The sequence below is a fragment of the Bactrocera neohumeralis genome, chromosome 6 (assembly GCF_024586455.1).
Source record: "Bactrocera neohumeralis isolate Rockhampton chromosome 6, APGP_CSIRO_Bneo_wtdbg2-racon-allhic-juicebox.fasta_v2, whole genome shotgun sequence".
Lineage (NCBI taxonomy): Eukaryota > Metazoa > Arthropoda > Insecta > Diptera > Tephritidae > Bactrocera > Bactrocera neohumeralis.
The window spans coordinates 28,168,555-28,196,275 of NC_065923.1; the positions used below are offsets into that span (position 1 = coordinate 28,168,555).

Genomic DNA, 27,721 nt, shown 5'->3' on the forward strand with positions numbered 1-27,721 from the left:
AGTTTACGCGTTAATCAATTCTTTAAGAATTTAAACAAAAAATGACCTAAAAACTAAAAACTAATTCAAGAAATTAAAAAGTATGCAATAACAATTATTAGCAATGATTTTATTAATAATTTATGTTTATAATTAAAAAAATATATATAATAATTATATTAAAAGCGTAGTTAACGGCAACCCTATATGACTCTTTTCTAATGCATCTCTGAGTTCCAGTTGCAGTCATCAGCCAGCCAGTCAGTCTTGAGAAAAATATGCAATAAATTTGGTGATATTTCTTATAGAAAATACTGGCGATCTTAGGATTAAAGTGATTGGTAAATAAATTGCTTAATTAAATAATTTGTGAAGTGATATATACATTTTGCTGTTGTCGCACTCAACAAAATGTTATAAGTAGAATAAAGGGCGATAATAACCACTTATACACAAGGGTGGAGAGATTCACAGCACATATGTAGTTCTGTTGCTTGGATGCCCCCGCTCGTCTTTCTACATATTTGCGCATTTAATTATTTCTCTTTTTTTTGTATCGCTATAGAACATTTTTCTTGGTAATCGGAAGATTCGAGTAATACGAGAACTATTGCATAGTTGACGTAGGGACTCCCACAACGTAAGTGCGATATATATTTTTTCACTGCACTTTGGAAATTACTGTAACAAGCAAAAACTGCATACGCTAAGCTAGACGGAAGTTAAGAGGAGCAGATTAAATATGAAATCATCGGTGAGAGGTTTGCTTTTGTGTTGCCTTCTGGCAGGAGTATTTTCATCGGTTTACTGTCAAGGTATGTCAAATTAATTTATATTATGTACTGCATGTTCTTACCTGCATACATATGTATGTTCATGTCTTGAGTTTCAATTAACGTAATGAGTTTGATAAAGCAATTAATAAATTCATGTAACTACCGTGAACAAAGGGCAAGTTAAGTAACAAATAAAAAATACACAAAAAAAAGTTTTTGTTTTGCAATAAAATTGGCTTGCTATGAAAATATATCAATGTTTAGTTTACACACAGACTTCAGTCGAATTTTTGATGACTCACTTCAGATAAGGCATACAAATATTCGGAATCGAAAATTGTAGTTTAGCACGATTTGAGTATATGCTGTAATAATACATAAATAATATATTTAGTTTGTTGAGTTTTAGTATTAGTCACTTATGCGAATTCTTATTTTTAAAAATATTCGAACTTATATTACAGAATCCAGCAATGTTACGCTACCTATCAATAAAGCCAACGAAACAACTCCAATTACGACTAAGAATAGCGCAGAAGTAACAAGCACCCCGGAGACAATCACAACAGTTGCTTCAAATGAAACAAAACCAACAGTCGTTCCTACAACACCAACCCCAGTTCCAAATATAACAACTTCAATAAAACCCGACCCTGAAACGAACACAACTGTTACACCATTACCAACCACTACCCCTCCTGCTATTAATACTACAACTGTTGCACCAACTCCACCACCTACAACACCAACAACTCCACCACCTACCACACCTACTACACCTCCCACCACTTCAACAAGCACCCTTGCTCCTGACAACAGCACCACTACAACAACCACACTGGCACCTGACAACAGCACTACTACAACAACAACAACTACAACACCTGCTCCGCCAACTCCCCGCCCACCATGCAATCACTTTGACTTTCCATCCTTCATCGGTGGCATTGTTTTAACTTTGGGTATTTTAGCGATCAGTTTGGTCGCTTACAAATTCTACAAGGCACGTAATGAACGCAATTATCATACCCTTTGAGCCGCCACCGCTTTCACATCAGCATTTAATGCAGCAGCTAATACAGCGCCACCGAACTCGTCCATAGATGTGGAACGAGTACGCTTTGTACAGCCCTCGTTCCCGTTGCGCTCACCACCACCAACGCAGCAGACATCGACGGAATCATCTGGCGCACCACCAACATCCTCACCATCCGTCAGACAACGGCTGCTGCAAACATAATTATTGAATATTATAAAAAAAAAAGTTGTAAACAAAAGTGGAAAGATAAAACTAAAGTAAGCTACGAATACGCAATAAATCGCGACTTCTATCCCTTCATATTACATTTCTATTAATGCAACAACAAACAATAATTGATAACCTTTTTCTGCACTACATATATGTATGAATAACAAAACGACTTATGTTGTAAAGCGATAATGTAATACAACAAATGAACAAATATTCTCACCCTTTTACCGTTAAAAACAAAACGTTGTAATTTGTATATTAAAATAGTGCTGCGCTAAACTAATGCTTATTTGCTCATATTAACTGACAAATATTAATTTAAACAACACACATTTGCGGTGCATTATTTGAAATGATATATACATAACTATACATATATATAGTATATATAAAGGTCTATTTCTTTTTAAATAAATAATTATTATGTATTTGAGACTGTTTGATAAGTATGGCGTTCTATAGAACACAAATAGGGCGCTATCGGGAAGCGAAGACTTGTACAAATTTTTCACTCGTTCACTCGTCGGTTCTAAGAATGCGGTATATAAAATTATTATTCTAGCAGCATATTCGTAAAAAATTTTAATGCATGTATACACATACATTTAATAAACATATACACATATTAGCCATGTAAACACTGCACTTGCTGATAAGTGTGCTCGCGCTTTGATTGTGACCGTGCGTGACAGCAGAAAGTTTTTGCAAACATCGGTAAATACATACAAATGTATGTATGTTTAACGCGATTGAAGGATTTTTTAATTGACATCAAATATCGTATTGGCGGTGAATTGTTTATAATGATAAGAAATACAAAAATAATAATTATGACTTACGTAAATTGTGAAAAGAAGATTTATTTAATTAAAATTAAAAAAAGAAAAATATATACATATTTAGAAAATAGACGTTCTTTCGGAAATACATATGTAATCTCTTAATTGCATTTTATTCTAAATAATATCGGAACATATAAATGTTAAACAAACAAATTAATATTTGCAAGTACATACATACATATATGTAAATACAAAAAAATTGTAATTAATGCATGTAATTATTTTACAACTTCTTGCTTAAAAGATGTAATTCAACTACTATTTACCGTATGTTAGCATTTTCTTTTATTCGTATTTGGTTTACGCTATGATTTCAATAAATCTTCAAATAAAATATAAAATTTGCTTTTATATTCAATGAATGAGGCATAACTGAATATTAACTTCTGAAATTTAAGAGCAAAATAAATATAAACTTGGTTTGCACTGAAGCGAAAAAAACCCTTCACAGAAAAAAGAATTGATTGGACAGTTTGTGATAGCTGTATGCTATAGTAGGCCGATGTGAAAAATTTCTCGGAGATTTCGTCAAATAGAAAAATTTTCCATACAAGAACTTGAGCTTGATGTTCAGATTATATGGCAGCCATAAGCCACCTTGAGCCGATATCGCTTCCTTGGAAAGAAAAGTACGTGTGCAAATGATCGATATATCAAAAACCGAAGGACTAGTTCTCGGCAAATACATGGCTGAATCATTTCTGCTATATTCGTGGAAGTAAAAAGACATATAAGTACACACCGATACAACCATTGGTAAATAATTTATATTCCTGCAGCAGCTAAGAAAATTTACAAGCTTCATATTAATTAACGTTGAATAAAACCACCACATATCGTTATTACAAGTAAAATTTTATTTAATCATATACTTTAATTTCATCCGTTTTAGACTCAGAACTTGCTGAAGACTTCTTAATGTTATTTTTCTTCGCTTTTCCACCGCTCTTTTTCGCTTTTTGTGTATCGAAACGTATAATAAGCTCTGTTCCACCTAATGATTGTTTCTTCTTCATAGCAGCACGCGCCTCCATTGTTGAGGGTAACGTGATCGTCGCTATACTGGAGGCAATTAACTTCCCTTTGCGTGGTTTTATATGTACATCCACAGCATTGGGAAATAATCTACGTACTTCTCCCGCTGAGGCGCTTTGTGGTAGGTTCGTTATAACAATGGAGGATGTGAAATTCTTCGAACGCAATGCTAACTTGCTGGCACGTCTCAAACGCGCTTTAGCCTTTTTCTTTTCCAACGTATTCACTTTACGTTGCACCAATTCTTGCACAAATTCATCGCTCTCGGTACGTGGTATTGATACAACTACTTTTGTGCCGCCCTTTTTTGCTGCTGCTTTTATAGCTTTTAAGGCGGTATCGCGATCTTCACGTGAACCGAAATCAACCAAGCAAAAACGTGCATGTTTTTGTCGTGGTTTATGCGCTTTCAATATTAATGGAGATAATGCTTTGGCGGCTTCCTGGAACTCATCATCATCTTCGGGCAGTTTATGTGGGAATCTTATATACAATTGTTTGCCCTGACGTTCAGCATATTTTTTTGTGATATCTTCTGCAACCTTTTGCTCAAGTGATAGTTTCTTGGGGGATTCATGTTCCATCTCTTCATCTTCATCACCTTCATCAGATTCGGTATCGCTGGCATCTAAATCTGGTTCCTCCTGCTCATCATCATCTGTTTGCATCTCTCTCTCGGATTCATCACTTTCAGAAGAAGACATTATTTAAAATTAATAGATTTAAAAATTTAAGAAAAACAGTAGATGTTACTGCACGTGTTATTATTTTGTTTAACGTCGGCTGCAGAGAACGTACATTTATATATTATACGTTCTCTGTCGGCTGTTTAAAGGAATTGTTGGAAATTTATCGGAACATTGCAATGACTGATAGCTTATTATCGATATGTTTAAGTTGCTGAGCAATTTTTTCTTCTGATTTTAAAAACCTTTATTTTTATTCTTTTATACAAACGAATAATTAAAGCTAATGATAAGATCCAGGATCGAACTTATGAAAAGGCCAACGCAATAATACTTAAGTAGAACCAAATGTAGTACTTAAAAATGCACCTCTGACTGCTTTGACAGCAGTCTCATAACTTCTTTGCAATTAGTCAACATATTTTTCACAGTAAAGTTTATTTTTCGCGAATTCAATAAGAAATAAAACATTTAGTTTACCGAAAATGGCTATATTAGAAAATATACGCGAATTGTTTACCTCAGAAACAGCTCGTAATAAAAATTCAGCCTTAATTTCTGGGTTTCTGGTATGTGAACTCTGATTATAGCTAACTCCATACATTTGCTTTGTTTACAAAAGCAATCACATATATGCAAATGTATGCATAAATATATATGTGTAATTAATTTATTTATATTTTTTTAGTTTTTTGCTGGCTGGTGGGTTCTGATCGATGCTATGTCAGTGGACAGCCAAAAACAAATAACCACCGGACATGTTTTCATAGGAGTTTTCGGTACAATCAGCTTCTTTATGGTAAACACTGTAAAGAACTCGCATGTAAGTATATAAAATACGTAATCGCTCTTAACAGACTTTTACATAAGTTGTTTTGTTTACGATTTAAAAGATTTCGGAAGAAAACACATCCGAGTCCGGAGCACGTATTGCAAAAATTTATCTGCTTATTGGTTTCGTTATGGGATTTGCATCGATAATAGCAGCTATCTGGGTTATGATTGATGACTTTATCAATAACAGTAAGTTTTAAGTTATTTGAAAATATACTTAGTTCTAAAAATTATGTGGAAGATCTTTTCGGCAGACAAACATGTCAACGAACTTTGCTATATCACGAATTATTGATATTTTTATTCTTTAATTAATAGAAAAAAAGGACAATTGGCCAGGCGTAGCTCTTCTAATGCAGAATGTATTTATCCTTATTGGCAGTCTGGTATACAAATTCGGCCGAAATGAGGAAGACTGGAACGAGTAAATGTAGGAGAGCATATTCAGGCTAATCACTAAATATATAAGTGGGTCATGATATTCATATTTAAGTTAAAGGCATAGTTTACACACTTACATTTTTGCTTACTAAACATTTCTGAACTAGACTAACGAATTTGTATCTCAAAAGCTACGTCTGTTTATATATGTATATTCCACGTGATTCTATGTATGTATGTATGCAGAAATAAAGCTTTAGTTCCATTTAAGGTAATCAAAATATTTTTTGTACTTAAAATGATAATTTTTTTAATGTTAAGAGCGGTGAGACCAAAAACCTAAGTATCTCTAATCCTGTAAAAATATTAAATTTTCACCAATATCAACTACATAAAGCAAGTGCATTCATAAAAGTATTTGTTCTAAAATTGGAAATAATCCCTCAATCATATATTTTCGATCAAAGGATTTCACTTCGTTAAATTATGCCAGTTTATGGTAGATGTTCTATTCAAAAACCGTCATTTTTATTAACAACTCTCGCATATACATTTCAAAAATATGTATTACAGTTACAAGTAAGATAATAGGTATGTTTGCTATATAATATCTAAAACCGTCTAGTGTATAAATTACGTTTCTTAGAATGTACCGTGTAATATAACCCAAATAATCAGCTAGACTTTCTGTTCTTTGAACCTTTTAGATACTTTTCTCTGCATGCGAAAAGTTGACATTTCTCCGAAAACATTCCGATTTGCTGTTGGATATTCTACATCAAACAGACCTAAAATCAGTATTATTGCGAACACAAGCAAGATGAGTACTACTTTCAGATTCAAAATTTTTGATCGTAAGCATCTATGGGACATTGGTTTTCGTTCTGTAAGCACCACTCCGGTTGCATTGATTCCGCACCAATATCCAATTCTGACAAACGTTGTCGATGATAGAGCATACGCGCTTCTGCCGAACGCCAAGACTGTTTCGGATTCGACCACAAACGCTCCGCCAAAGCACTTGCTCGTGGCCAGAAACGTGAATCCAAAGTGTGCTCGTCAATTTGCTCCGACCAAATAGCTGCCTCTGCGCCCAAAACTTGAGACTTGTAATCGCCAGCAATGTTGTCCAAATCGTTGTCATACACCTTCTGCCAGCCAATATATGGTGAACACCAATTGTTGCCACCCTGCACCCAACCAGGACCGCCACAATCGAAATAGAGCGCATCATAATTTGATATTATAATGCGATAACCACGTTTTAGAATGTCTTTAATTTTGCTGTCACCTCCCGTAGTCCATATTTGTATGTTGTAGCGTTCTTTATCCAAGTAATCATCGATGTACGGTACATCAGTGAGACGACTAGTCCACAGTGTGATGGAGGGTTGTTGCGAGTGTGCAATTGTATCGACGCGGTTTAGCGCTTCTGTTTGAAAATGTCCCCAGAGACGTATAAAATCAGATTCTTTTAAGCCCCAACCCTTCTGAAGCATCCAGTCTTGAATGCGCTTGCTACTATTCCAACAATCAACAGATACTTCATCACCACCCATATGAAATACATCCGGATCGAAGAGTTCGAACATTTCACGATATATATCCTCTAAAATGGGATATAAATCTTCAACGGTGGGATCGAATTGACCACACGGTGGCTCCACGCAATAATTTTTCCATGGCTGCGCATTGAAACAAGCAATCATATCCTTATGTTGCCAGCCCTCACCGACATGCGCCGGTGCATCGAATTCCGGCATCACACGTATGCCACGCACACGTCCATATTCCACAATATCTGCAATATCTTCATGACTATAAACCTTACGTGGTGAATAGGCGCCTAATTTATATAGTTCAGGTTGTGATTTAACTTCCAGTGGAAAGCTGTGCGAATCAGTGATGTGCCAGTGGAATGTGTTCAATTTCACCAAGGCCATTGCATCTACAATAGAGGGATTTAATTGAAACAGAAATAAAATGTCAACTTGGTTGTACCGAAGCTTTATAACCTTCAAAAAGAAAACAAAATTTCCCTACATGAAATTGATTCCGATCGTTCAGTTCGTATGTCAGCTATATGCTATACTGGTCCGTTATCGGTGGTTCCCACAAATGGGGAAGAACGTGCGCAAATTTTCATATCGATACCTTAGAAACTGAGGTACACAAGTTCCGGCATATACACACGGAGAGGCTAAATCGACTCAGCTCGTCACGCTAATTACTTATATATGTACATATTTTTGGTCTCCGAAGGTTTCTTCTGGGGTTTACAAACATCGCTTCAAACTTAACATACCCTGTTCAGGGTTTATCATTGGTAAAAACACTTACCTAGCGTACGTTTTATTGACTTCACGCTGAAGAAATTACGCGATGTATCTAAAAGCAAACCGCGCCACTTGAACGCTGGTTTATCATCAATATCAGCACGAGCCAATATCTGTAACTCACGTCTAATATCGTCGTAAATAAGTACTTGCGATAACGTCTCCAGGCCGTGACGAGCGCCGAAGTAATTGCTTGCTGTAATTGTAGCCGTGGCCGCACTATTATTGCTTGAGCTAATTTGTAGCGTATAACTTTCGTCTGTGTCTAAAGTTAGCTTAGGCACAACATCATCCAGAGTTGATTGCAATTCCACTGTCACAATTAATGGACGACCACCTTTCCTTAATACATTCTTATTCGGCACGCCTGCGTAAAGCATTTGCATGAAACGCTCCTTGCTGGCAGCCCAAAGATGTGCTTGCTTGCTTAAGGTGGGCAAAATAAATTGTATGTTTTCTGGATCAACTGTTAACATGTAATTGTCGAAATTAACAAGTCCACTTGGACGTGGCCAAATGGTGCCGGGCACACCATCGCTACAGAACAGCCGACACACTGGCAGACTTATGGCCTTCTGGAAGTTCTGCGCATCTAGCTCAACTTTCACACATCTACTCTGCTGACACTCGTAACCGTATATAAGACTGAAATTAATTAATAAATTGTATTGATACGCTACAGTAAGCACGCAGAAGCCAACAAATATCCTTTATTGTTGCGGCAAATACGAGAATACTTACTCATCGCCCGCCGAACAGGAGCGTTGCACACTCAAGGCAAGTACCACCAATAGCGGTGCCAACACCTTCATATTCGATTTGTTGGCTTGGTTAATGAATGCACAGTTACAAAGTTTTCGACCAGGTCTCGGCGACGTTTACGCGTGAAATGACTGCAAATGTGTGAGCCAATTTAAATATGGCAATTGCTTGTGGCACTTTTAACATCAGACAAAACAAAAAACGAGTGAACAACACAACAAAGAAAACTAAATTCACCCACACTTGAACAATGCAATGTGACTGAAGTGGAAACACAACTAAAGCGATAACAATACACAGCAGCTTGTTTGGCTGGTTTTTGGCTAATTGCCGCTGCGGTACAAACACACTCGGGGATATTCGATTTTTAATATTTTTGTTTTGCTTCTGCTGTTAAGGCTGTGTAGCGCAGGCGCTTATCGGTTTTAAGAATTATGCTTTCTTGACATAATATTTATTACCGATTGATTTAAACAGCAAAAGCCACTATATCTCTGCATATGTGTGTATGTAAATGTTAAAAAATCGTCTTGAACCACGCACGACCGCCAATTGGCATTAGTCAAATAATAATAAAAAAAAAGGTTTGTGAAAAACAAAATATTAGGAAAACAGCGATTAAAAATACAAAGCAGCTTGAAAGTGGATTAACTATTTTTTTAGAAAGTGCCTATGGATAAGTAGAAAGGGGAACTAATTCAGTTGGTGCCCTATATATTTTTGTAACGTTTTTAATGAGTTGAAGCTTATAAGCACAACCGGTTTTGTTTTATAAAGTTGCCCTATAACGGCCTTATTAATACTAATTAGCATAACATGCAGAACACCAACAATATTAAAGTAAAAAGAACAAATATTTTGAACTGGCATATTAAAGTATATTCCAATAAATTCACAATATTACACACACACATTAAATGCGAAATTCTTGTTTCACGTGGGATTAACGCCTTTTTGTGTTAATGTATTGTCTTCGTAAGTTTCCAAGACATCAGCCAAATGTTCATTATCTCTTGGTTTCTTAAATTGCCGTTTCTTGCTTGCAGCCTTCTTACGTTTTGGCACCGGTTTCTTAGGTCCATGATCTTGCATTGAACGTATACCTGTGCGAAAAAATAACACATACATATTAAAAATGTTTACAAAGCACTGCTTTTAAGTAAAATCACCTTGTTTTTCCAGATACTCATCAATTTTCGCGTCATCCATGGCATCTACGGTCGCTGAACGCCACAGCTTTTGGAATTCTTCATCCACCTGCGACAATTGAAACACAGCATATTATTTACAACAAAAGCATATTATTTTTTTGACACCTACCACAAAATTAGCTGTGCGATCATTGTAGAATAGTATTTTCTTTTTATCAATTGGTCGTACTATAAATATTATCTCCGAAGCGCGATTTTTTAATACTTTTTCACAGTGCGGTAATGACTCCTGCACATCGTCTAACAGTATACCGCCCAAGCCTTTCAAGTCATGTTGTTTAAGTAGCCTCAAAAGACTTTTGCCATCTTTAATTTTGTATACTGGTTTGAAACTAAAACGTAGACCATCAGGTGTAGCTTCAATTTTGGGGTTATTTATGAGTGCCTCGGAGGCTAACCACTAAAATCAAATTGATAATAAGTAATATTATTAACCGTTGTTTTTCTAGGCAAGTGCATACATTTTTAACGGATTGCCCAATATCTAATTGATTGGTTTCGTCCAATATTTCGTCTATGTTCAACGGATGGTCATCGCCATCCTGATGTCGAGTACGCATATGTTTGACAATCTTTGCTAATACACCAAACCGATATTGTGAACTTCCAGACATAGTTTTGTATCTGAAAATAATTCCATGTTTATATGGAAATTTTTATATTTATTGAGGAACTTACGTGTTTGAATCCAGTTTAGGCGCACTGGGTGGACGCATCTTTTTCTTGGCATCATCTTTGGGCTGGCTGGGTGGTGGCGCCTCGGCTTTTGGCTTCTTCTCCACACTATTTGCGAAAATATAGTTGGGGAATATTGGAAATGCTGATTGTGTGATTAACTTACGTGGGAGTGGCCATGGCCCTTTTTTTGAAAGCCTCGCGTTCTCTCAATAGCGCTGGATCCATGATTGTATTTTATTTGATTTTTCTTTTGCAATAAATTAATAAATATTTTTTCAGAAGCAAATACGGTTTTATATTCACACTGATAATATGTATAGCACAGCTGTTTTCTTCTTCTTTGTTTATTTGTTTTGATTCAAAAAAACAGTTTTGACACTTTTCCTTCCTTGAAGTTACCATTCACAATATAATTCGCAGAGCACGTTCAAAAGTTTGGTCAAACTAATGTTATAGCGGGATTTTGTAACCATTCACTAGTCTCTAATTGAGACATTTTGAAGTAAAGTCTCAATTTGTGACTAGTTACTATTCACTAAACAGTCTCTAGCGTTAGTCTCAAAATATTGCCTCAAATTTGGGACCCGATAGTTAGCAGGTCTCAAAACTAAAAAGAACTCTTGTCTGCCAATTTGAATATACTGAATATCATAGGTATTAACCGATTGCCGTTTTTTTATATTTTGTAAGCAATTCAAACACGAAATGGTTAAAAATAAATCAATTTTACATAAATTTCGTAAATATTAGGAAACAAAGTCAACATAGATTTTTATTTTTATTGATAATTATGTTTTTTGACAATATTATAGAAAATTTAATATGTGTTATCGACATCTCTGAATAATAAAATGTAATGGATTTTGTGACCGTCACTTAGAGAATAGCAAAATCGTCTCAAGTCTCAAAAATTGTCTCTAACTTAAAATCTTAAATTTAGAGACTTGAGACTGTATCACAGTACAGAATCGCACGGTTAATTTGAATTAAAGTTCGCGCATTTAGCTGAATTTACCAAATTTGAGTAGGCAACACTGCCCAAAAATTGCCGATTTTTGCTATTGTGAATGGTGATTGATAGAAAGAAGAAATAAATCGTAAACATTAAATATTTTTGAAAAGCATCAGAGGTAAGCAGTTTTGATATTTCTAGTTAAATTATGTGCAAGTATATTTCCAAAAACAAATTGTAATATATTTAGATGGCAGAAAGTAGAAAACGCACAGTTTGGACGACCAGCGACGAAAATGAGCTAATTTATTTGTGGCGTGAACGAGCCGGAGATTTGCGACATGCTAAGCGCAATTTGCATATTTATACAGATATATCTGTGCAAATGGAGCATAAATTTACACCGAAGGAAGTGCATGTCAAAATACGAAACTTAACACAAAGATATAGGTATGCTATGCATCCCCATAATCTTTTTAACATTATTAACTTTTTTGAAATTGCAGAGAAGAAAAGAAAAAGGTTGGACCCTCGGGGTCGTCGGAGTGGAAACTTTTTGATGCAGTTCATCAAATAATCGGACTGATGGCAGCCAATAATGCAGAAACAAAAGAATTGTTTGATTTCGTGGTAAGCATTAATTTTACGCGTCTATTTCTTCATCTTGTTTTTATTAAAATTATTTCTTTAGGACATATCGTCATCAACATTTCTGCCGTTTCAGTCAACTACACCTACAGTATCACCATTAGAAATGCCACCCGCAGTATCGGAATCTGAACCGCTGGGTTCGCAAGCAATGGCATCTTCCAGCTCGCAATCATTGTCATTGGATAGTTCCTCAACATCAGCAACTAGAAAGAGGAATTATAAGGGTGAAATACTAAAAATGGCAAAAGAGCAAAATGAATTGCTGAAGGCAGTGGCAGAGGTTGGAAAAGAATTAACAGAAAAACTTGTTAATGCTATTGAACGACAAAATAACACGACGCAGGAGTTCTTAGTTATTATGAAAAATATTTTAGAAAAAATGTAAACAGTAAATTTTAAGTAAATATGTATGAGTTGTATAAGTTATTAACGAAGTTATTTATTACTAATTAATTAAAAATATTTTTGAAGTTTTTGTGTTTTTTTTTTTAAGTAGGGGAAACTCGAAATGGATCACCCTTTATATACAAACATGAAATAAACGATACCATACAAGTTGCTTTAATAAGATCATAATATCCTCCAACCTTGAAAAGGGTGAAGATGTTTGTGTTTATGCCGAACGCTTAATAATAACCTCAATTTGAAATTGCAATATTTAAAAAATATTGAAATTTGAGTTAATACTATATCTATATACAATTAATTAATTCAGAAAGCCAATACTGACTACTCAGCAGCACTTGGCAATATAAATTTTAAACGAGAAATAAATTGAGTCGTCAAAAAATCCACACATTTCAACCTTTGATGTTAAAAATACCCCAAAACTGCACACCTGGGTTCACACTACGCGTCTACTAGCCGACACTTTATATGATTTATTTATATTGTATAGTTTGCCTAATTTCTTCATTAGGTGCTAAGTTGCCTGGGGCCGCGTGAGCAAATTAATGCATTCAACACAATTTAATTGGAAATGTGTCTGGTAAACTGGAATAATTGATGAGATAATCGTGAGCTATTATACAATGTGTTATTATTCAGATAAATATTATATAAGTGACATGTGGAAATTTACTCATCCCAACGGATTTCTACTTTTTAATGAAAAATGAAAATTCACTTCTAAAAGGGAGGTTAAAAATGCCTTTTGAAGTCGAAAATGCAGAATATTTATATTTTTTTCATAAATTATGGGTCTTTCAGGGCGTTCAGACGTAAAGTCGGTAGATAGATAGAAAACAATTGAGGTTTTGTACTGCGACCTATGGTCTATGGTGCTCGCTCCTTTATCACATTTGGTCACAAAGGTCCAGCACTCTGAATAATTCCAGAAGCTTGCTGGGCACGATGGAGATTATATGAGCGTAGATGGATCCAAAAGCCTTGAGCCTGCTTCTAAAAATTTCTGGGCAATCTAGATTCAGGTGTTCTGGAGTTTCCTGTTCTATGTCGCAAAACCGGTAGTTTGAACAATAAACTATGCCTATTGCCAATGCTGGATAAGACTTTCTTGAGCCTACAGTGCCCAGTTTAGAGCGCGACAAGGAGGCGGAATTTGTTTCGAGGGAGGTTGATGATATCTCTAAACCTTGCTATGTTGTAACTTCTCAGTAGTACTTGACGTGGCACATTCCTGTTATCTGCTGTCAGTACCGTTCTATACCCACTCTCTCCTCCCTACGGAACAACACCTTTCGGATGTGGGATCCCACGGCAATGCATGGTTCTAGTCCCATCATCCTGGAGGCCGCCAGAGTGGGTTAGTTCGTCGACCAGCTCATTGCCGGCTACCCCTTTACTCTACTTTATACACACCTCCACTAATAGCGATTTGACTTCATCAGCTGAGATTGCTTTTAGTGCCACTTGACTATCGCTGACTTTAACGATACGCTGGTTGCGGTAGTTGTGTTGGATATTGATTTTTGCACAAGACTTCTGCTTGAAAGATGCTCGGAAAACAACCGATCGGTATGGATAGTTTGGTATGCGGTCCTGCAATGCCTGCTCCAATGCCTTTCGGTGTTTTCGAGCCATCAGTGTACCACTGGATAGTGCTGCCCATCAGTAGTACGTCGAGCGTGGAGTCACTACACTCCGCCTTACTGCCGAGAGTAACTTTAAACTTCTTTGTTAAGTTTACCTTCTTCGTAACGCTCTCTTGGAAAAAGGGCCAGTTGTGTGTATTCCCCTAAGGCCTACTTTGCTAAAACCTTCTGCTGCCATGAGCAGCATGATTGGCTTCGCTGCCTGTTTGATCACTAGATGCAGCGATGTGCGCTCCAGCTCATTTTGAATTGCTGCAGTTGGACACGTGTTCATTACCTCCGAAACGGAGACGCAGACGAGTCTTTGCAGCTTCGATAGTTGAAGGCCTACCAAAGACCGCTTGCATATGCCCAAGCAGTGTCCATAAGTGGAAATTTTCACGTATACAGCCACTTGATGAAATGGATTGCAGCCCGAGGATCTACCGGCTAGGCGTCTGCATATCATGCCAGTAAATGGATTTTGTTTTGTTCGAAAAGATTTCGGAAGACGTAAAGACAGAATTTGGCTTGAGAGCTTTGAAAATAAATTTCCCTAATTTTCGAAATACTTCTGGTATTCTATATACGGAATGTCGTCCGGTCCGAAGGTAATTAAATAAATTCTCAAAGTATTCATTGACTGGGTTATGTTAATTTTTCAAAAGGGTATTGCATATTTTCGGTAATATATGTACACACATAGTTATAATAGTTATCTAAATAAATAATGTGTTACAAATGACTCTCTAATCCTGTCACTATATAAATTTGTGCAAGCATTCAGTCTTGAAAAACTTTTGCAAATCTGCCAAAATATTGAGAGCGCTTAGTAATGGATAAGCTGGAAGAATTATCCTCGCGCATATTTCCATCCGATGCATCCAAAGGCAAAATCGGTTCAATACAGTACAATGTGTGGTTGGCACAGTTGTTTGGGGTGCCTGTGTTGGGCCTAAAGGCAGAGTCAACGCGCTTGAGGATTGCGCTCGGCATATATGGAGTGCTGATGACGCTGGTGGTGACATTCTTTTACACGTTTTTTGAAATTTACGATATGATTTCGTGTTGGCCCAATTTGGACAGTTTGACGCAGAATATTTGCTTGTCCCTGACACATATCGCCGGAGTGTTCAAGGTAAAACTCGAGGAAATTCAATATATAAACTTATTATGAATGCGAATTTCTTTAATTTTAAGGTTATCAATATTATTTATCGGCTGGACGAAGTAGCCTTTGTGGTGAGAAGAATTGAGTACTCAGCCAAAACTTATGTGGTTTCAAAAAGTCAGGTTAATGGAATGATTTAAGATGATATTTAAGAAGTTGAATTTACTTAATAAAATTACTTTACAGTTAGTCGCTTTTTATCGTGGTGAATTTGAGAATAAAATACCGTTAACCATTTATGCCTCACTGGTGGGTTTCACAGGCGTGCTAGGCCTCATGTATCTGTTCTACAGTAAGTGCTGGTCCCAAAAATAATACCGATTCATGAAATGTTATCGATATTTTTATTTAATTTTACAAATATAGATCCCATCGGCGTTGCGGGTCAAATATTCCCCTATCGCGTGAAATTGCCGGAGTGGATGCCTTTCGGCATGCAACTAGCCTACATGGGCATGAGTGTTTTGGTATTTGCGCTACAGATTGTCGCCATCGACTATCTCAATGTGACCATGATCAATCAGATACGTTTTCAATTGAAAATACTGAATTTGGCTTTCGAGGAGCTCAAGTTGGATTGTGTTAATGCGAAGGAACAAGAAGAGGTCAACAAGCGCTTACAAACCATAGTTGAGCACCATTGCCTGCTCCACGAGTAAGTCACTGGATTTATACATTTTTATTTAAATTTAAATTTTAAAATATTTAAATTAAAAAAATTTAAAAATTTTATTTTTGTATTTCCAATCTCAAAGTCTGCGCAATGATGTGGAGGATATTTTTCGCCTGCCAGTGCTCTTACAGTTTTTCACCTCACTCATTATATTCGCCATGACGGGCTTTCAGGCGATTGTCAAAGTGGAGAACTCAAATGGCGCTGCACTCATTTACTGTTATTGTGGCTGCATTTTTTGTGAGTTATTTGTGTATTGTTGGTTCGGCAATGAGGTGTCCGAGCAGGTACGTGTGCAATAATTTTGTTAATTTATTTTTAAATTTTTTTTGTAATTTTTTGCAGAGCAAAACTTTGGCCGCCAGCGGTTACGGCTCGAATTGGTATGCGTTTGATCAGCGCTTCAAGAAATCACTCTTAATATTTATGTGCAATTCGCAAACACCGTTTGTTTTTACGGCTGGCGGTTTCATGTCTCTGTCGCTGCCCAGTTTCACTGGTATTTTGAGTAAATCTTATACAGTTATAGCGCTCTTGCGGCAAGTGTATTCACGCTGAAATTTATAACTTTCATGGAAAGCTTTCGCAAAGAGCTTTCGCGAAAAACTTTCACAAAAAGCTTTCATATAAAACTTTATCAAAATGTGTTAAGCAGACCACATTCTTTATGACTTACGGATCTTACGATGTGATTACGATCAATTCAAGTTCAATTAAACAAAATAAAAAAGGTAAATAACAAAGGAGGGAAAATTTAGGTTTAAGAAGGTTCCAGAAAAGTGGGGACGACCGCGATAATTATCATAAGAGCTAGTTGAATCACGATACTCTAAATCAGTTCAATATTTCTCATGTCTACAAAAGAAAAGAAGGAGTTCACATGATTCTTATCTGACATATGCCTTTTCCTTCCAAAAATCTGCGTTTCTATCTGAGTTTCCATCAACTGAGTAAAAAGATTTTACGTCCATATTCTAAGAAGAAGAAAGAGATGTTTCATTACGTTTAAATATCAATACGGTAAGACAAAATTGCTTGAATTGGGTTACGAATTGCTTCTGAGCTTCTCCATCGTTTTCCTGACAAGGCTGCTTGGTTGAAAAGTTAGAAATACGAAAGATATAAAATCTTATCAAATGTAAATTTCTTGGAATCAAAAAGAGCAAATACGTAACAGAAACTAATACGGAAGGGTATGTTACCGTATTGGGTACGTGAGCACTGAAAGTCCATAGAAATTACTTATGACTTCTTGTAAAATACAATTTAAGTCAAAAATAAGACATCAGTAATATAAAAATGATAAATAGCTGAGCCCAACATTGCAACCAATATGGCGACGGCATCAAATTTAAACTGATTGCAGATCTTGAACCACACGGAATGTTTGACCAAGAAAAGAAGGCCTTTCCCAAGATATTTACTTCATTAACAAATAATCTTAAAGGAAAGGCTCGGAAATATTTTCACTTCTCTATCAATTTGGGCGGTATCTACTACTATGAGCAATAAATAGTAAGATTTTGTTCATAATTTTAAAATTCTTAATTTATTCTTCAAAATCTATGTCATCCCCTCGAAGTAATTCACCTTGGCCCCAATACATTAGTGCCAACGTTTCTTCCAATCCTCGAAACAGTTGTTAAAGCCAGTTTCCGAAATAGATTTCAGTGCGCCTAGCAATTCACGTTTAATATCTTCAAATGACTCAAAAGGGTTTCCCGGAGCCGTTGTTTGCTGAATAGCCAGAAGTCACACAGAGCTAAATCAGACAAATGCAGTGGTTGTGGCACGATATTGGTTGAAAGTTTGGTGACAAACTCACGAAAAATCAATGCAGTATTGTGCAAAAACCATGAGTTGTCGCCCATAATTCCGGCCTCTTTTTATACTCTCGCAACAAAGTTGCTAAGGAGAGTATTATAGTTTTGTTCACATAACGGTTGTTTGTAAGTCCTAAAACTAAAAGAGTCAGATATAGGGTTATATATACCAAAGTGTGATCACTGACGGGTGACGATTAGAGTTGAAATCCGGATGTCTGTCTGTCCGTCCGTCCGTCTGTCCGTGCAAGCTGTAACTTGAGTAAAAATAGAGATATCATGATGAAACTTGGTACACATATTTCTTGGCTCCATAAGAAGGTTAAGTTCGAAGATGGGCAAAATCGGCCTACTGCCACGCCCACAAAATGGTGGAAACCGAAAACCTATAAAGTGTCATAACTAAGCCATAAATAAAGATATTAAAGTGAAATTTGGCACAAAGGATCGCATTAGGGAGGGGCATATTTGGACGAAATTTCTTTTTTAAAGTGGGCGTGGCCCCGCCCCCTACTAAGTTTTTTGTTCATATTTCGGGAACTACTTTAGCTATGTCAACCAAACTCTATAGAGTCGTTTCCTTCAGACATTTCCATATACAGTTTAAAAATGGAAGAAATCGTTTAATAACCACGCCCACCTCCCATACAAAGGTTGGTTGAAAATCACTAAAAGTGCGTTAACCGACTAACAAAAACGTCAGAAACACTAAATTTTACGGAAGAAATAGCAGAGGGAAACGGCACCCAGGCTTTTTTTAAAAATTGAAAATGGGCGTGGCGTCGCCCACTTATGGACCAAAAACCATATCTCAGGAACTACTAGACCGATTTCAATGAAATTCGGTATATAATATTTTCTTAACACCCTGATGACGTGTACGAAATATAGGTGAAATCGGTTCACAACCACGCCTTCTTCCAATATAACGCTATTTTGAATTCCATCTGATGCCTTCTCTGTATAATATATAAATTAGGGACCAATGATGATAGCGAAAGAAAACTTTACACAAATACGTTATTTGAAAAATATGTTAATGTCGGATAATGAAATCTCGATTATCACTTTATCATGCGAGAGTATAAAATGTTCGGTGACACCCGAACTTAGCACTTCCTTACTTGTTACGAATAGCTTTTCTTAAACGACGCATAACACTCAAATAGTTGTTGTTGACAGTTTGGCCAGTTGGAAGGAATTTGAAGTTCACCACACCTCGATAATCGGAGAAACTGTTAACATAACCTTGAATTTTGACCTGCTTTGACATGGTTTTCTTGGCTTCGGCTCACCTTCGGCCGAATCGTCTGATTCCGGGTCGTAAGCATAGATCCAAGACTCATCAATAATAATACGTTTCATGACATCCTAGTAGTCGGAAAGCATTGTTTCACCGACATTAACACGACGCTGTTTTTCGAAAAAATTTAGTAATTTTAGATCTAATCGCTCTTTCACTTCTCCCAAATGATCTTTCAAAATGGTTTTCACTGATCCTTCTAATTTTCCCATGATGCCAGTAAGATGTCTGACTGTTATTCGTCTATTCTCAAGCACCAATTCCTTTATTTTGTTGACATGCTGATCATCAGTTGATGTTGACGTGATTTGTTGTCAACTCGTTCTCGACCTTCTTTGAATAATTTGTACAAATCAAAAACACATGCGCGCGACAAACAATTATCACCGAGGGCCTTTTCCAACATTCTGAACGTTTCGGCACCAGAAATTTGATTCCGGATACAAAATTCAACAGAATTTTATGTTGAAAGGCAACCGTATACTAAACACTAATGATTATATTGATATGACCTTCGGCACAAATGTCACTGATAGTCACACCAACCCATAAAAAAATAATTCTATGAATCCGTTTTCGTGCGAAATTGTAATTAAAAAGTCTCACTATCAGCACTAGCTTGAAATGTTTGATAAATTTGGCGTTAAACGTAATTTTCGAAATAAAGAAGTAGAGAGGTTTAAGAAATAATTATTTGGGAACTAGAAATACACACTAGAACACTTTTCAAGGCAGTTAAGCAATTTTTATGTTAAATAAAACTGACTGGAATTTCATTTCATTAGACATTTAAATTATGTTGTAATCGAACATTAATCTAGTTAAAGAATCGCGGCATATCCTTTTCGTGCTGTCGAAAGCAGCTTATTTGTGTGAACTCTTTTCCAGAAATGTTCAAAAGCTGCTCCTTCTTATTTGTACATATATAGGTAGTCGAAAAAGTCTTTTCGTATTTTGTCAATAGATGTCGTTGCAGTCGTATATCTCCAGTGCTACCAGTCACATTGCATCATAGCATATAGTGTTGGAAAGGTGAGATTTTAAGTTTCATAAATAAAAAAGTTACGGCTGTTCAAAAATGAGTGAAAATAATGAAAAAATTCGTTATATTTTGAAACTTTAGTAAAAAAAAATGGGAAGAATGCCACGCAAGCCACAAACAAAAATGGTTTGGGATATCAATGAATTTCTTTATTCCTGTGAAAGTACATTCGATGCCATTATACTATGTATATATGGAACTCGATTTCTTTTACATGGCCAACACGGCCAAGCTTGCATAAGTTCAGACGCTGTACTCAATTTTCGACAGTTTTCAAGCATAAATCGGCCGAAACTGCTGCAATTTCACGTTCGATATTCGTACGAAGTTCATCAATCGTCGTTGGCCTAGACCATAGAATCGACGTAGTCCCACCGGAAATAGTCTAACGGCGTCAAATCGCACGACCGAGTCGGCCAATTGACTGGGCCATTTCGTGAGATAACACTTTCACCAAACTTGGTTTTCAATAAATCGATTGTGACATTCGCTTTGCGGCTTGAGGAGCCGTGCTGTTGGAACCACATTTTGTTCAAGCCCACATCATCCAATTCGGGCCAAAAATATTCGATTCTCATTGAGTGGTAGCGATTCCCACTCACAGTAACGTGGCGGTCTTGATCATCACTAAATAAGTAAGGCCCAGGGACTCCGCCGACCCATAGACCGCACCAAACCATATTTTTTCGAGATGCAATGGTGACTAATAGAGTACGTGTTGCTGCCTGGCCAATTACTTATTGATGAAGCCATTCAGCTATAAATGAGCCTGATCGCTGAAGATGATTTTTCAATGAAAATCCGAATCATTTTCAAGTTGTTGCTTAGCCTAATTCAAGAACATACGACGATTCTGGTGGTCAAGCGGCTTCAGCTCTTGTGCCATTTTGATCTTGTAAGGATGCAGGCCAAGATCTTTTCGCAAAATGTGCCACAACAGCGGCACACGGATGCCCAACTCTTGAGAACGACTTGTGAGAGACTGATTTGGTTCTTAAAGTTTAGGTCACTGACTCCGAATTTCGGTAGTAAATTTTAATAACTTGGACTCGTTGTTAGATCGAATATCTTTCTGTGATGAAATGGCACATCTTACTGAAGAGAAATGTTAAAAAGAGCGGGAAAAATTTGGCGTCCTTCCCTGGCGGCTCTATTTAAAAACCCATAAAGCCGTAAAAACCATAACTCAAGGCTCTCGAATTTTGTTAAAATCTTTCGAGTTACAGGATTGTGTACAACCCTATGTTTCTACAAAACTTCAATTACTTATTAATTTGCGAAGTGTTTTATTAATGAAATACTGAGCTCCTCGCGAAAACTATATAAATAGAAAACTTACAAATTTTTGTTCTCAGGAATGCTTCTACCGATATTTTAAATGACCAGAGGCCAGACAATAAATGACATTGATAGCAAATTGGATCGTGTAATTAATTTATTTATAAACATAATTGACATAGCACGTAGCATAGCAAATACCTGAAAACATACAGTAATAACTCGTTAATGTGAATGTATTGATTCGATAGATTTCTAGCAGAGCCTTACTTGTTTGAGACCGAGTTCTTATTTGTGGAAAAAAACTGCTTGATATCGAAATATAGATTGATGAGCGTTATCTGGGTTCTGTTCGTTGCGGGAAATTGGCATTAAATATATCTAGGAACGTTCTGGACATATCGTTCATGAACACTTCGATCTGCGAAAACATTGCCAATTGCGTCTTCTCACTTTAGCTCGCCTTCTAAGGGATGTTTTTTAGCTACACAGAGGATACTTGGTTTAAGATTGGAAGTCGTGAGCTGCTTGTGTCATAAATAAAAGAAACGTTTTTGGCCATTTCCAAGAGATTTTTATAGAGAGAAGAGGAAGACCTCCACTCGGTTGGAAAGGCTAAGAGGAGAAGGACCTGGCTACACATCAAATCTCTAATTGGTTCCAAAAAGGGAAAAAGAAGAACGACTGGCGTGCTGCTGTAAACTCGGCTATAATCACGTAAGCGGAGTCTACGCCAACATAGTAGAAGAAGAAGCTAAGGATATTTAGTACCGACCGTCTCAAATTGGAAGGTAATATTTTCCCTGTGTTCATCCTCATAATTCTAGTTTCATGTGTAGAACAAAAACTGTTGCTATGCTTGAGGAGAGAGTTAGGTTAAGAGATCGATCCTAACAGGGATCTCACATTGACAGCTTAGAATGCCGGTTTGTTGTGATTAGGAGAGTTTTAAGAGAACAAAAAATTTTTGAAAATATAATGGGGGTATTTTCGTAATATACATATATGAATTGATAAGAGTCGCTACGTATACAGACCCCCGAGGTATTGTGTGAAAACTTCAGTAGATGTAGGGAAACTATATGCCAAAGTTCACAATTGTTGAAGAAATAAAACAGTTTGTTCACAGAGGCCAAACTGTACAATATGACGCATAGGCACGTGCGTAAGAAGACTACGTCAAAAAGGCTCCGTTTAAAGTAATTAATTCATTAACGGGGCAATCGAGACGTTTTGAGCGACACCTGTTATTAATTAATTAAGTTAACGCTAGCAAAAACTTTTGACTCTTTAACGCTTTAACGCCTTAAGTTGGTACCTAATAATTAGCGTCAAACAGAAGCGACAACAAAATAATTGCTATAAATGTAAGCATACTTTAAGGCGCGCAACCATTAGAGTGTGTGTTTCGAAGGCGTAAAGGAATATGGCTGGATTCCTACACAAATTAAAACAAGTGTACTTTCGTGTATTCCCCTCAGAAGCAGACAAAGGGCAAATCGGTTCTATTGAATTTAATATTTGGTTGTCACAAATGTCGGGTGTACCGTTATCGCCATGGTTTGTGCCGCTACAGCGAACACGGCTTGTGAATGGATTATTGCTGACCTACGGTAGTTTTTTGACTTTCACAAATTTCTTCTACATTCTTTTCGAATTCTATGATTTGTACATCTGTTGGCCGGATTTCTACGCGTTCACGCAAAACTTCTGTCTGACAATGTCGCATTTTGCCGGTGCTTTGAAGGTTCCTGCCTTATACGTACTTACAATTTCTTTTATTAATGTGAAGTCGAGATTTTTTGCAGATTTATAACGTGTTGTTCCACTTAAGAACTCTGCAGGGAGCCATTTTGAAGCTGAAACGCGCTACAAAGTCGTACATTAAAACGGATGCGCAGGTAAGAGTGCAAGGCTAGACTTATCTGTTCATGTGTTTTGATATTCAGCGCTTGATTCAGTTTTGATTTTCACAAACTAAATAAGTGCTGAAAGCCTCAAGGTCCGAAGAGTCCAGTAGGGAGTTATAGCCATAGGCTGGCGTTACCTTGCTTTCGTGCTCCAGCCCGTGTTAATGTATTCCAACTAAAATACTTGGAATAATACTGTTTATAAATATATTTAAATATTTTTCATATAATCTCTTTACGTTAGCACAAGATATTTGCTCGCGCTGAGATGGAAAACAAGCTCTTTCTCGTCATTTATGCCACTGTAGTGGGTTTCACCGGATTTGTGGCGATGGTTTCAGTTTTTATAAGTAAGAAAATAATTCCTTAATTGCAAATTATGTATTTAAGCAGTTTTGCCAACACAGTTTTTCTTGTTGGATTTATATAATATGCGGAAAAATTTATATACACGGGTAGCCTTTTGTGTTTCGGGTTTGTAGAACAAAAACTAATATTAATCATAGAAAGTCGTTCCATTGCGTTTCAAAATATTCTCCTTTGAGATGTATACGTTTTTGCGCGCATTTAAACTGAAGGGCGATCCATTTCGAGGCTCAATACTTCCTACCTTTTAAAATAAAAAAGATTTTATTTATTTTTTGAAGGTTATCTCCTTTAAATGTTGGGCGCGGCTACTTTTCAGATGGTCCATCTGCTGAGTTCAATTTTCCGTGACTCGTTCGAGCATTTCGACTGGTAACTAGCGACTGACATGCGTGATATTTGGCTCGAAGGCCTGAATCGAAGCGGGATTGTCCGCATAGACTTTAGACATTACATATTCCCACAGGAAAACGGTGTGATATCATAAGATCAGGTGGCCAATCGACCGGCCCAAAACGTGTAATTATTTGCTCATCGAAGTGTTCTCTCAATAAATCCATCGATTGATGCGATTTGTGGGAAGTGGCACCGTCTTGTTGAAACCAAATGTCATCGAAATCACGAGCTTCAATTTCATGCATTAAATAGTCGGTTATCATGGCGCTATAAAATACAATTACGTTCTCACCGGCAAAGTTTTTGATGAAATATGGACCGATGATTCCACCGATCCACAAACCACACCAAGTTGATACGTAGAACCAGAGTAACACATACACAATTGCGTTTTTGATATTGTTGAAGTAGGAACTCTCAGCTATCCATGCTTCACCTCAACAGGCAGCAATAAACCCTCCACCTACCGGTATACTACTTCGAACTTATTCTTTTGAAAGCTATTTTGTTTGTTGAAATACCTTCTGAAACAGTTTGACTCATTGATATACCGTGAGATGATATTTTAAAGTATATTGTGTTTTGAAATCGGTTGGCAACACTGTTTATATTTTCAGGTATATATAAATCTACTGTAACGTTCTTCGATATTTTTTTCAGATCCCGATATGGCTGGTCAAATATTTCCATATCGTGTTGCAATGCCCGCTTGGTTGCCGTTCTTCTTGCAGGTGGTCTATATAGGCGTCACTGACTTCATGTTCGCCGTTCAAATTGTCACGGTTGATTACTTAAATATAAGCATGATGAATTTACTACGATGCCATTTGAATATCATCAAATCCACTTTTGATGATCTTATTTTGGATGAATGCCACGTGAGAAGAGATATGAAGCGTATACGTGATCCCAATGCACGAATGGCTGACATTGTGGATCATCATTGCATACTAAAGTCGTGAGTACTCGTAGAATGAAATATTTTCAATTTATTCTAGGCTATTTTGACAAATTGACAATAACAGCTGTTTGCTGACGTCACGCATTGTAATATTGCATACCAACAATTTTCTTTCTTTCTTCTTTTACCCTCTTTTGTCTTCAGCGTGCGTGATGACGTTGAACATATCTTTCGCCTGTCCATATTGCTGCAATTCTTCACTTCTTTGGTTATATCGGCGGTGACGGGCTTTCAGGCGACTATGAACTCCAGTAACTCAAACAGTGAGATGATAATATATTTTTATTGCTTTTGCATTTTTACACAGCTCTTCGGCTATTGTTGGTTCGGCAATGAGGTTAATGAGCAGGTGGATACTGCATAATTTTGAAGTCCCAATTCCGAATATTTACTATATTTATGATTATTATTGCTCTTTTATTTGTTCTTTGTAGAATAAAACTCTCGCTGCTCATGGTTACGGCTCGTCTTGGTATCACTTTGATCAACGCTTTCGAAAGTCACTCGCAATTTTCCTGCTTAACGCCCAACAACCGTTTAATTTCACTGGCGGTGGATTTGTTGACTTGTCATTGCCCAGTTTTACGAACGTACTGAGCAAGGCTTACAGTTTCATTGCTGTACTCCGTCAAATGTACGAACGTTGAGCGACTGATTGTATTGTGAACAGGTCTTAAGGTTTAAATATAATATAATTTTGGCTGTGGTGTATTCACTTATGTTCAGGGGTTAATAAATATAATCGGATCCTAATACAAGGCTCCATAGTGTGGCTTCGTTAACATATTCGAAAGATGATGGCTTGAAGACCATATCGTAGAATTAGAAGGGGATCCTTTTCGAGGTTCCCTACTTTTTCAAAGAAATTTAATGGGGAATGTTTATTGTCATTCGAAAGAACTTTCTTCGGCATTCATTTTTTGAAGATTATCTCTTTCAAAGTCTGGCCGCGGCTACGTTGCAGGCGGTCCATCCGTTGAGTCCAATTTTCGATGACTCGTTCGAGAATTTCGATTGGTAACTGGCCAACGACACGCGTGATGTTTTGCTCAATCTTGGTGACCAGCAACCGGCCCAAAACAAAAAATTATCTGCTCTCAGCAAATCTATTGATTGATGCGATGCGTTGGAAGTGGCGCCTTTTTGTTGAAACCAAATGTCGCTGAGATCACGAGCTTCAATTTCAGGTATCACACAGTCGGTTATTATGGCGCGATAACGGTCGTCATTGTGGTTACGAAATACGGACCGATGATTCCACCGGAACACACAGCGCATCAAACCTTTGCTTGAACGATATTGAGTTTAACCCCACTGCACTATTCCTTAGCCAGGCTTAATCCCCTTTTTACTAAGTCGCAGAGAGTGTCCTCGAATTTGGCTCTAGATGTAATAATATTATCCGCATATCCTTGATAGCGGCTTTCATTGTTGGTTAACAGAACTAGTGGTCCATCCACGATAAGGGTCCATAATAGGGAAATAGCACTCCACCCTGTGGGCAGCCTCTTGTAATGCCCAGACGAATCCTGACATACCCTACTGTGGTTTCAGCAGTACGGCCTCTATCCATCTAAGTGCTGCCACATTCTTGTTTTTACTCTGCTGTGAGCCATGTTGTCAAAAGCACCTTCAATGTCTAGGAAGGCGCATAATATTACTTTCCCTTCTTCCAGCGAACTCTTTATCTTCGAGGTTAGCTAGTACAGAATAGTATTAGCTGATCTGCTTGCTCTGCAAGCATGCTGGTTCGAATGCAGGGGTGCAATTTTCAGTGTCTTCAACCTTATTTCACAATCCACGAACTTTTCTATTCTCTTTAATAAGAAGAATGTTAGAAATCGGAAGTTTTTTTGTAAAAATTCTACATGCCAAGTTACAAAAAACCGAGGTTAATGGTACTTTAACGCCACGCCTACGCCAATTAAGAAGAAGAAGAATGGTACTTTAATATAATGCACCCATATTTAAAAAGATAAATTTTCAATGTTTGTGCATAAATATTTCATTTGGATAATGTCGAAAGCTTTAATTGAAATTTTTATCGCATGTGGAGATAATAATTTCTTTGCACGCTTGCAGACAGTAGAAGCAGAAATATTTCAGAGTTCATGGCAAATCGCTGAGTCATCTGGCGATATGATAATTGGTTAAAGTATGCCGCCATTGCGCCGCTTGGTAATTAACATGTCTGAAACTGACTCGATTTTAGAGCAGTTAGAGTCTTTGACGGCTTTATGATGTTTAACTTGATAACTACAAGAAAAAAAAGAGTTCTACAAATCGAAGTAAAAATGTAAAAATTTGTTTCGATTGAAGAAGACTTTCCTACTGGGTGCCAACATTTTATCACAAAATTGCTTTCTTCTAAAAAAAAGTTGTGTATGTCG

General features: G+C 36.9%; 8 protein-coding genes across 9 annotated transcripts; 5 read left to right on the top strand and 3 right to left on the bottom strand.

The window, feature by feature from the left end:
• The first annotated feature begins 202 nt into the window (after nt 1-202).
• Nucleotides 203-2,435, top strand: LOC126763415 (integumentary mucin C.1). Its single transcript, XM_050480911.1, has 3 exons — nt 203-320; nt 545-794; nt 1,220-2,435. Exons 2-3 carry the CDS (start codon nt 722-724, stop codon nt 1,789-1,791), a joined length of 645 nt encoding a protein of 214 aa, XP_050336868.1. The 5' UTR covers nt 203-320; nt 545-721; the 3' UTR covers nt 1,792-2,435.
• Nucleotides 2,436-3,685: 1,250 nt separating this feature from the next.
• On the bottom strand, nt 3,686-4,845 carry LOC126763406 (nucleolin). The gene has a single exon (XM_050480894.1). The coding sequence runs from the start codon at nt 4,586-4,588 to the stop codon at nt 3,710-3,712; it is 879 nt and encodes a 292-aa protein (XP_050336851.1). The 5' UTR covers nt 4,589-4,845; the 3' UTR covers nt 3,686-3,709.
• A 112-nt stretch (nt 4,846-4,957) lies between these two features.
• Nucleotides 4,958-6,066, top strand: LOC126763416 (transmembrane protein 50A). Its single transcript, XM_050480912.1, has 4 exons — nt 4,958-5,139; nt 5,259-5,393; nt 5,464-5,593; nt 5,723-6,066. The coding sequence occupies exons 1-4, from the start codon at nt 5,056-5,058 to the stop codon at nt 5,830-5,832; spliced, it is 459 nt and encodes a 152-aa protein (XP_050336869.1). The 5' UTR covers nt 4,958-5,055; the 3' UTR covers nt 5,833-6,066.
• Nucleotides 6,067-6,291: 225 nt separating this feature from the next.
• On the bottom strand, nt 6,292-9,241 carry LOC126763390 (chitooligosaccharidolytic beta-N-acetylglucosaminidase). Its single transcript, XM_050480858.1, has 3 exons — nt 8,863-9,241; nt 8,126-8,766; nt 6,292-7,733 (listed from the first exon to the last, which is right to left on the bottom strand). The coding sequence occupies exons 1-3, from the start codon at nt 8,931-8,933 to the stop codon at nt 6,625-6,627; spliced, it is 1,821 nt and encodes a 606-aa protein (XP_050336815.1). The 5' UTR covers nt 8,934-9,241; the 3' UTR covers nt 6,292-6,624.
• Nucleotides 9,242-9,739: 498 nt separating this feature from the next.
• On the bottom strand, nt 9,740-11,123 carry LOC126763405 (general transcription factor IIE subunit 2). The gene is made up of 6 exons (XM_050480893.1): nt 10,936-11,123; nt 10,773-10,877; nt 10,556-10,718; nt 10,204-10,494; nt 10,053-10,140; nt 9,740-9,986 (listed from the first exon to the last, which is right to left on the bottom strand). The coding sequence occupies exons 1-6, from the start codon at nt 10,995-10,997 to the stop codon at nt 9,817-9,819; spliced, it is 879 nt and encodes a 292-aa protein (XP_050336850.1). The 5' UTR covers nt 10,998-11,123; the 3' UTR covers nt 9,740-9,816.
• Nucleotides 11,124-11,793: 670 nt separating this feature from the next.
• Nucleotides 11,794-12,848, top strand: LOC126763413 (uncharacterized). Of its 2 annotated transcripts, none has more exons than XM_050480909.1 (4): nt 11,794-11,902; nt 11,975-12,174; nt 12,231-12,354; nt 12,449-12,848. In XM_050480909.1, exons 2-4 carry the CDS (start codon nt 11,975-11,977, stop codon nt 12,758-12,760), a joined length of 636 nt encoding a protein of 211 aa, XP_050336866.1. In that variant the 5' UTR covers nt 11,794-11,902; the 3' UTR covers nt 12,761-12,848. The 2 variants fall into 2 exon arrangements, with proteins under 2 accessions (XP_050336866.1, XP_050336865.1); XM_050480908.1 differs by having other exon boundaries at nt 11,796-11,902; nt 12,416-12,848.
• Nucleotides 12,849-15,225: 2,377 nt separating this feature from the next.
• On the top strand, nt 15,226-17,743 carry LOC126763403 (odorant receptor 94a-like). Its single transcript, XM_050480891.1, has 6 exons — nt 15,226-15,546; nt 15,609-15,701; nt 15,766-15,871; nt 15,946-16,234; nt 16,335-16,539; nt 16,598-17,743. The coding sequence occupies exons 1-6, from the start codon at nt 15,244-15,246 to the stop codon at nt 16,808-16,810; spliced, it is 1,209 nt and encodes a 402-aa protein (XP_050336848.1). The 5' UTR covers nt 15,226-15,243; the 3' UTR covers nt 16,811-17,743.
• Nucleotides 17,744-23,106: 5,363 nt separating this feature from the next.
• LOC126763402 (odorant receptor 85b-like) lies at nt 23,107-26,042 on the top strand. Its single transcript, XM_050480890.1, has 6 exons — nt 23,107-23,445; nt 23,507-23,599; nt 23,853-23,958; nt 25,031-25,328; nt 25,476-25,680; nt 25,766-26,042. The coding sequence occupies exons 1-6, from the start codon at nt 23,125-23,127 to the stop codon at nt 25,976-25,978; spliced, it is 1,236 nt and encodes a 411-aa protein (XP_050336847.1). The 5' UTR covers nt 23,107-23,124; the 3' UTR covers nt 25,979-26,042.
• Nucleotides 26,043-27,721: the final 1,679 nt, after the last annotated feature.

Excerpts from the sequence above, each read along its gene's own strand:
- LOC126763415 (XM_050480911.1), top strand. The coding sequence starts at position 722 with ATGAAATCATCGGTGAGAGGTTTGCTTTTGTGTTGCCTTCTGGCAGGA. Across the intron at positions 795-1,219 it reads TTCATCGGTTTACTGTCAAG|AATCCAGCAATGTTACGCTA; the intron begins GTATGTCAAATT and ends CTTATATTACAG.
- LOC126763406 (XM_050480894.1), bottom strand. The coding sequence starts at position 4,588 with ATGTCTTCTTCTGAAAGTGATGAATCCGAGAGAGAGATGCAAACAGAT.
- LOC126763416 (XM_050480912.1), top strand. The coding sequence starts at position 5,056 with ATGGCTATATTAGAAAATATACGCGAATTGTTTACCTCAGAAACAGCT. Across the intron at positions 5,394-5,463 it reads ACACTGTAAAGAACTCGCAT|ATTTCGGAAGAAAACACATC; the intron begins GTAAGTATATAA and ends ACGATTTAAAAG. Across the intron at positions 5,594-5,722 it reads TGATGACTTTATCAATAACA|AAAAAAAGGACAATTGGCCA; the intron begins GTAAGTTTTAAG and ends TTTAATTAATAG.
- LOC126763390 (XM_050480858.1), bottom strand. The coding sequence starts at position 8,933 with ATGAAGGTGTTGGCACCGCTATTGGTGGTACTTGCCTTGAGTGTGCAA. Across the intron at positions 8,767-8,862 it reads TCCTGTTCGGCGGGCGATGA|TCTTATATACGGTTACGAGT; the intron begins GTAAGTATTCTC and ends AATTAATTTCAG. Across the intron at positions 7,734-8,125 it reads GTCAATAAAACGTACGCTAG|ATGCAATGGCCTTGGTGAAA; the intron begins GTAAGTGTTTTT and ends CCTCTATTGTAG.
- LOC126763405 (XM_050480893.1), bottom strand. The coding sequence starts at position 10,997 with ATGGATCCAGCGCTATTGAGAGAACGCGAGGCTTTCAAAAAAAGGGCC. Across the intron at positions 10,719-10,772 it reads CCTAAACTGGATTCAAACAC|ATACAAAACTATGTCTGGAA; the intron begins GTAAGTTCCTCA and ends AATTATTTTCAG. Across the intron at positions 10,141-10,203 it reads ATCGCACAGCTAATTTTGTG|GTGGATGAAGAATTCCAAAA; the intron begins GTAGGTGTCAAA and ends CAATTGTCGCAG.
- LOC126763413 (XM_050480908.1), top strand. The coding sequence starts at position 11,975 with ATGGCAGAAAGTAGAAAACGCACAGTTTGGACGACCAGCGACGAAAAT. Across the intron at positions 12,175-12,230 it reads AACTTAACACAAAGATATAG|AGAAGAAAAGAAAAAGGTTG; the intron begins GTATGCTATGCA and ends TTGAAATTGCAG. Across the intron at positions 12,355-12,415 it reads AAGAATTGTTTGATTTCGTG|GACATATCGTCATCAACATT; the intron begins GTAAGCATTAAT and ends TTATTTCTTTAG.
- LOC126763403 (XM_050480891.1), top strand. The coding sequence starts at position 15,244 with ATGGATAAGCTGGAAGAATTATCCTCGCGCATATTTCCATCCGATGCA. Across the intron at positions 15,702-15,765 it reads ATGTGGTTTCAAAAAGTCAG|TTAGTCGCTTTTTATCGTGG; the intron begins GTTAATGGAATG and ends ATTACTTTACAG. Across the intron at positions 15,872-15,945 it reads CCTCATGTATCTGTTCTACA|ATCCCATCGGCGTTGCGGGT; the intron begins GTAAGTGCTGGT and ends TTACAAATATAG.
- LOC126763402 (XM_050480890.1), top strand. The coding sequence starts at position 23,125 with ATGGCTGGATTCCTACACAAATTAAAACAAGTGTACTTTCGTGTATTC. Across the intron at positions 23,959-25,030 it reads GATGGTTTCAGTTTTTATAA|ATCCCGATATGGCTGGTCAA; the intron begins GTAAGAAAATAA and ends TATTTTTTTCAG. Across the intron at positions 25,681-25,765 it reads GCAATGAGGTTAATGAGCAG|AATAAAACTCTCGCTGCTCA; the intron begins GTGGATACTGCA and ends TGTTCTTTGTAG.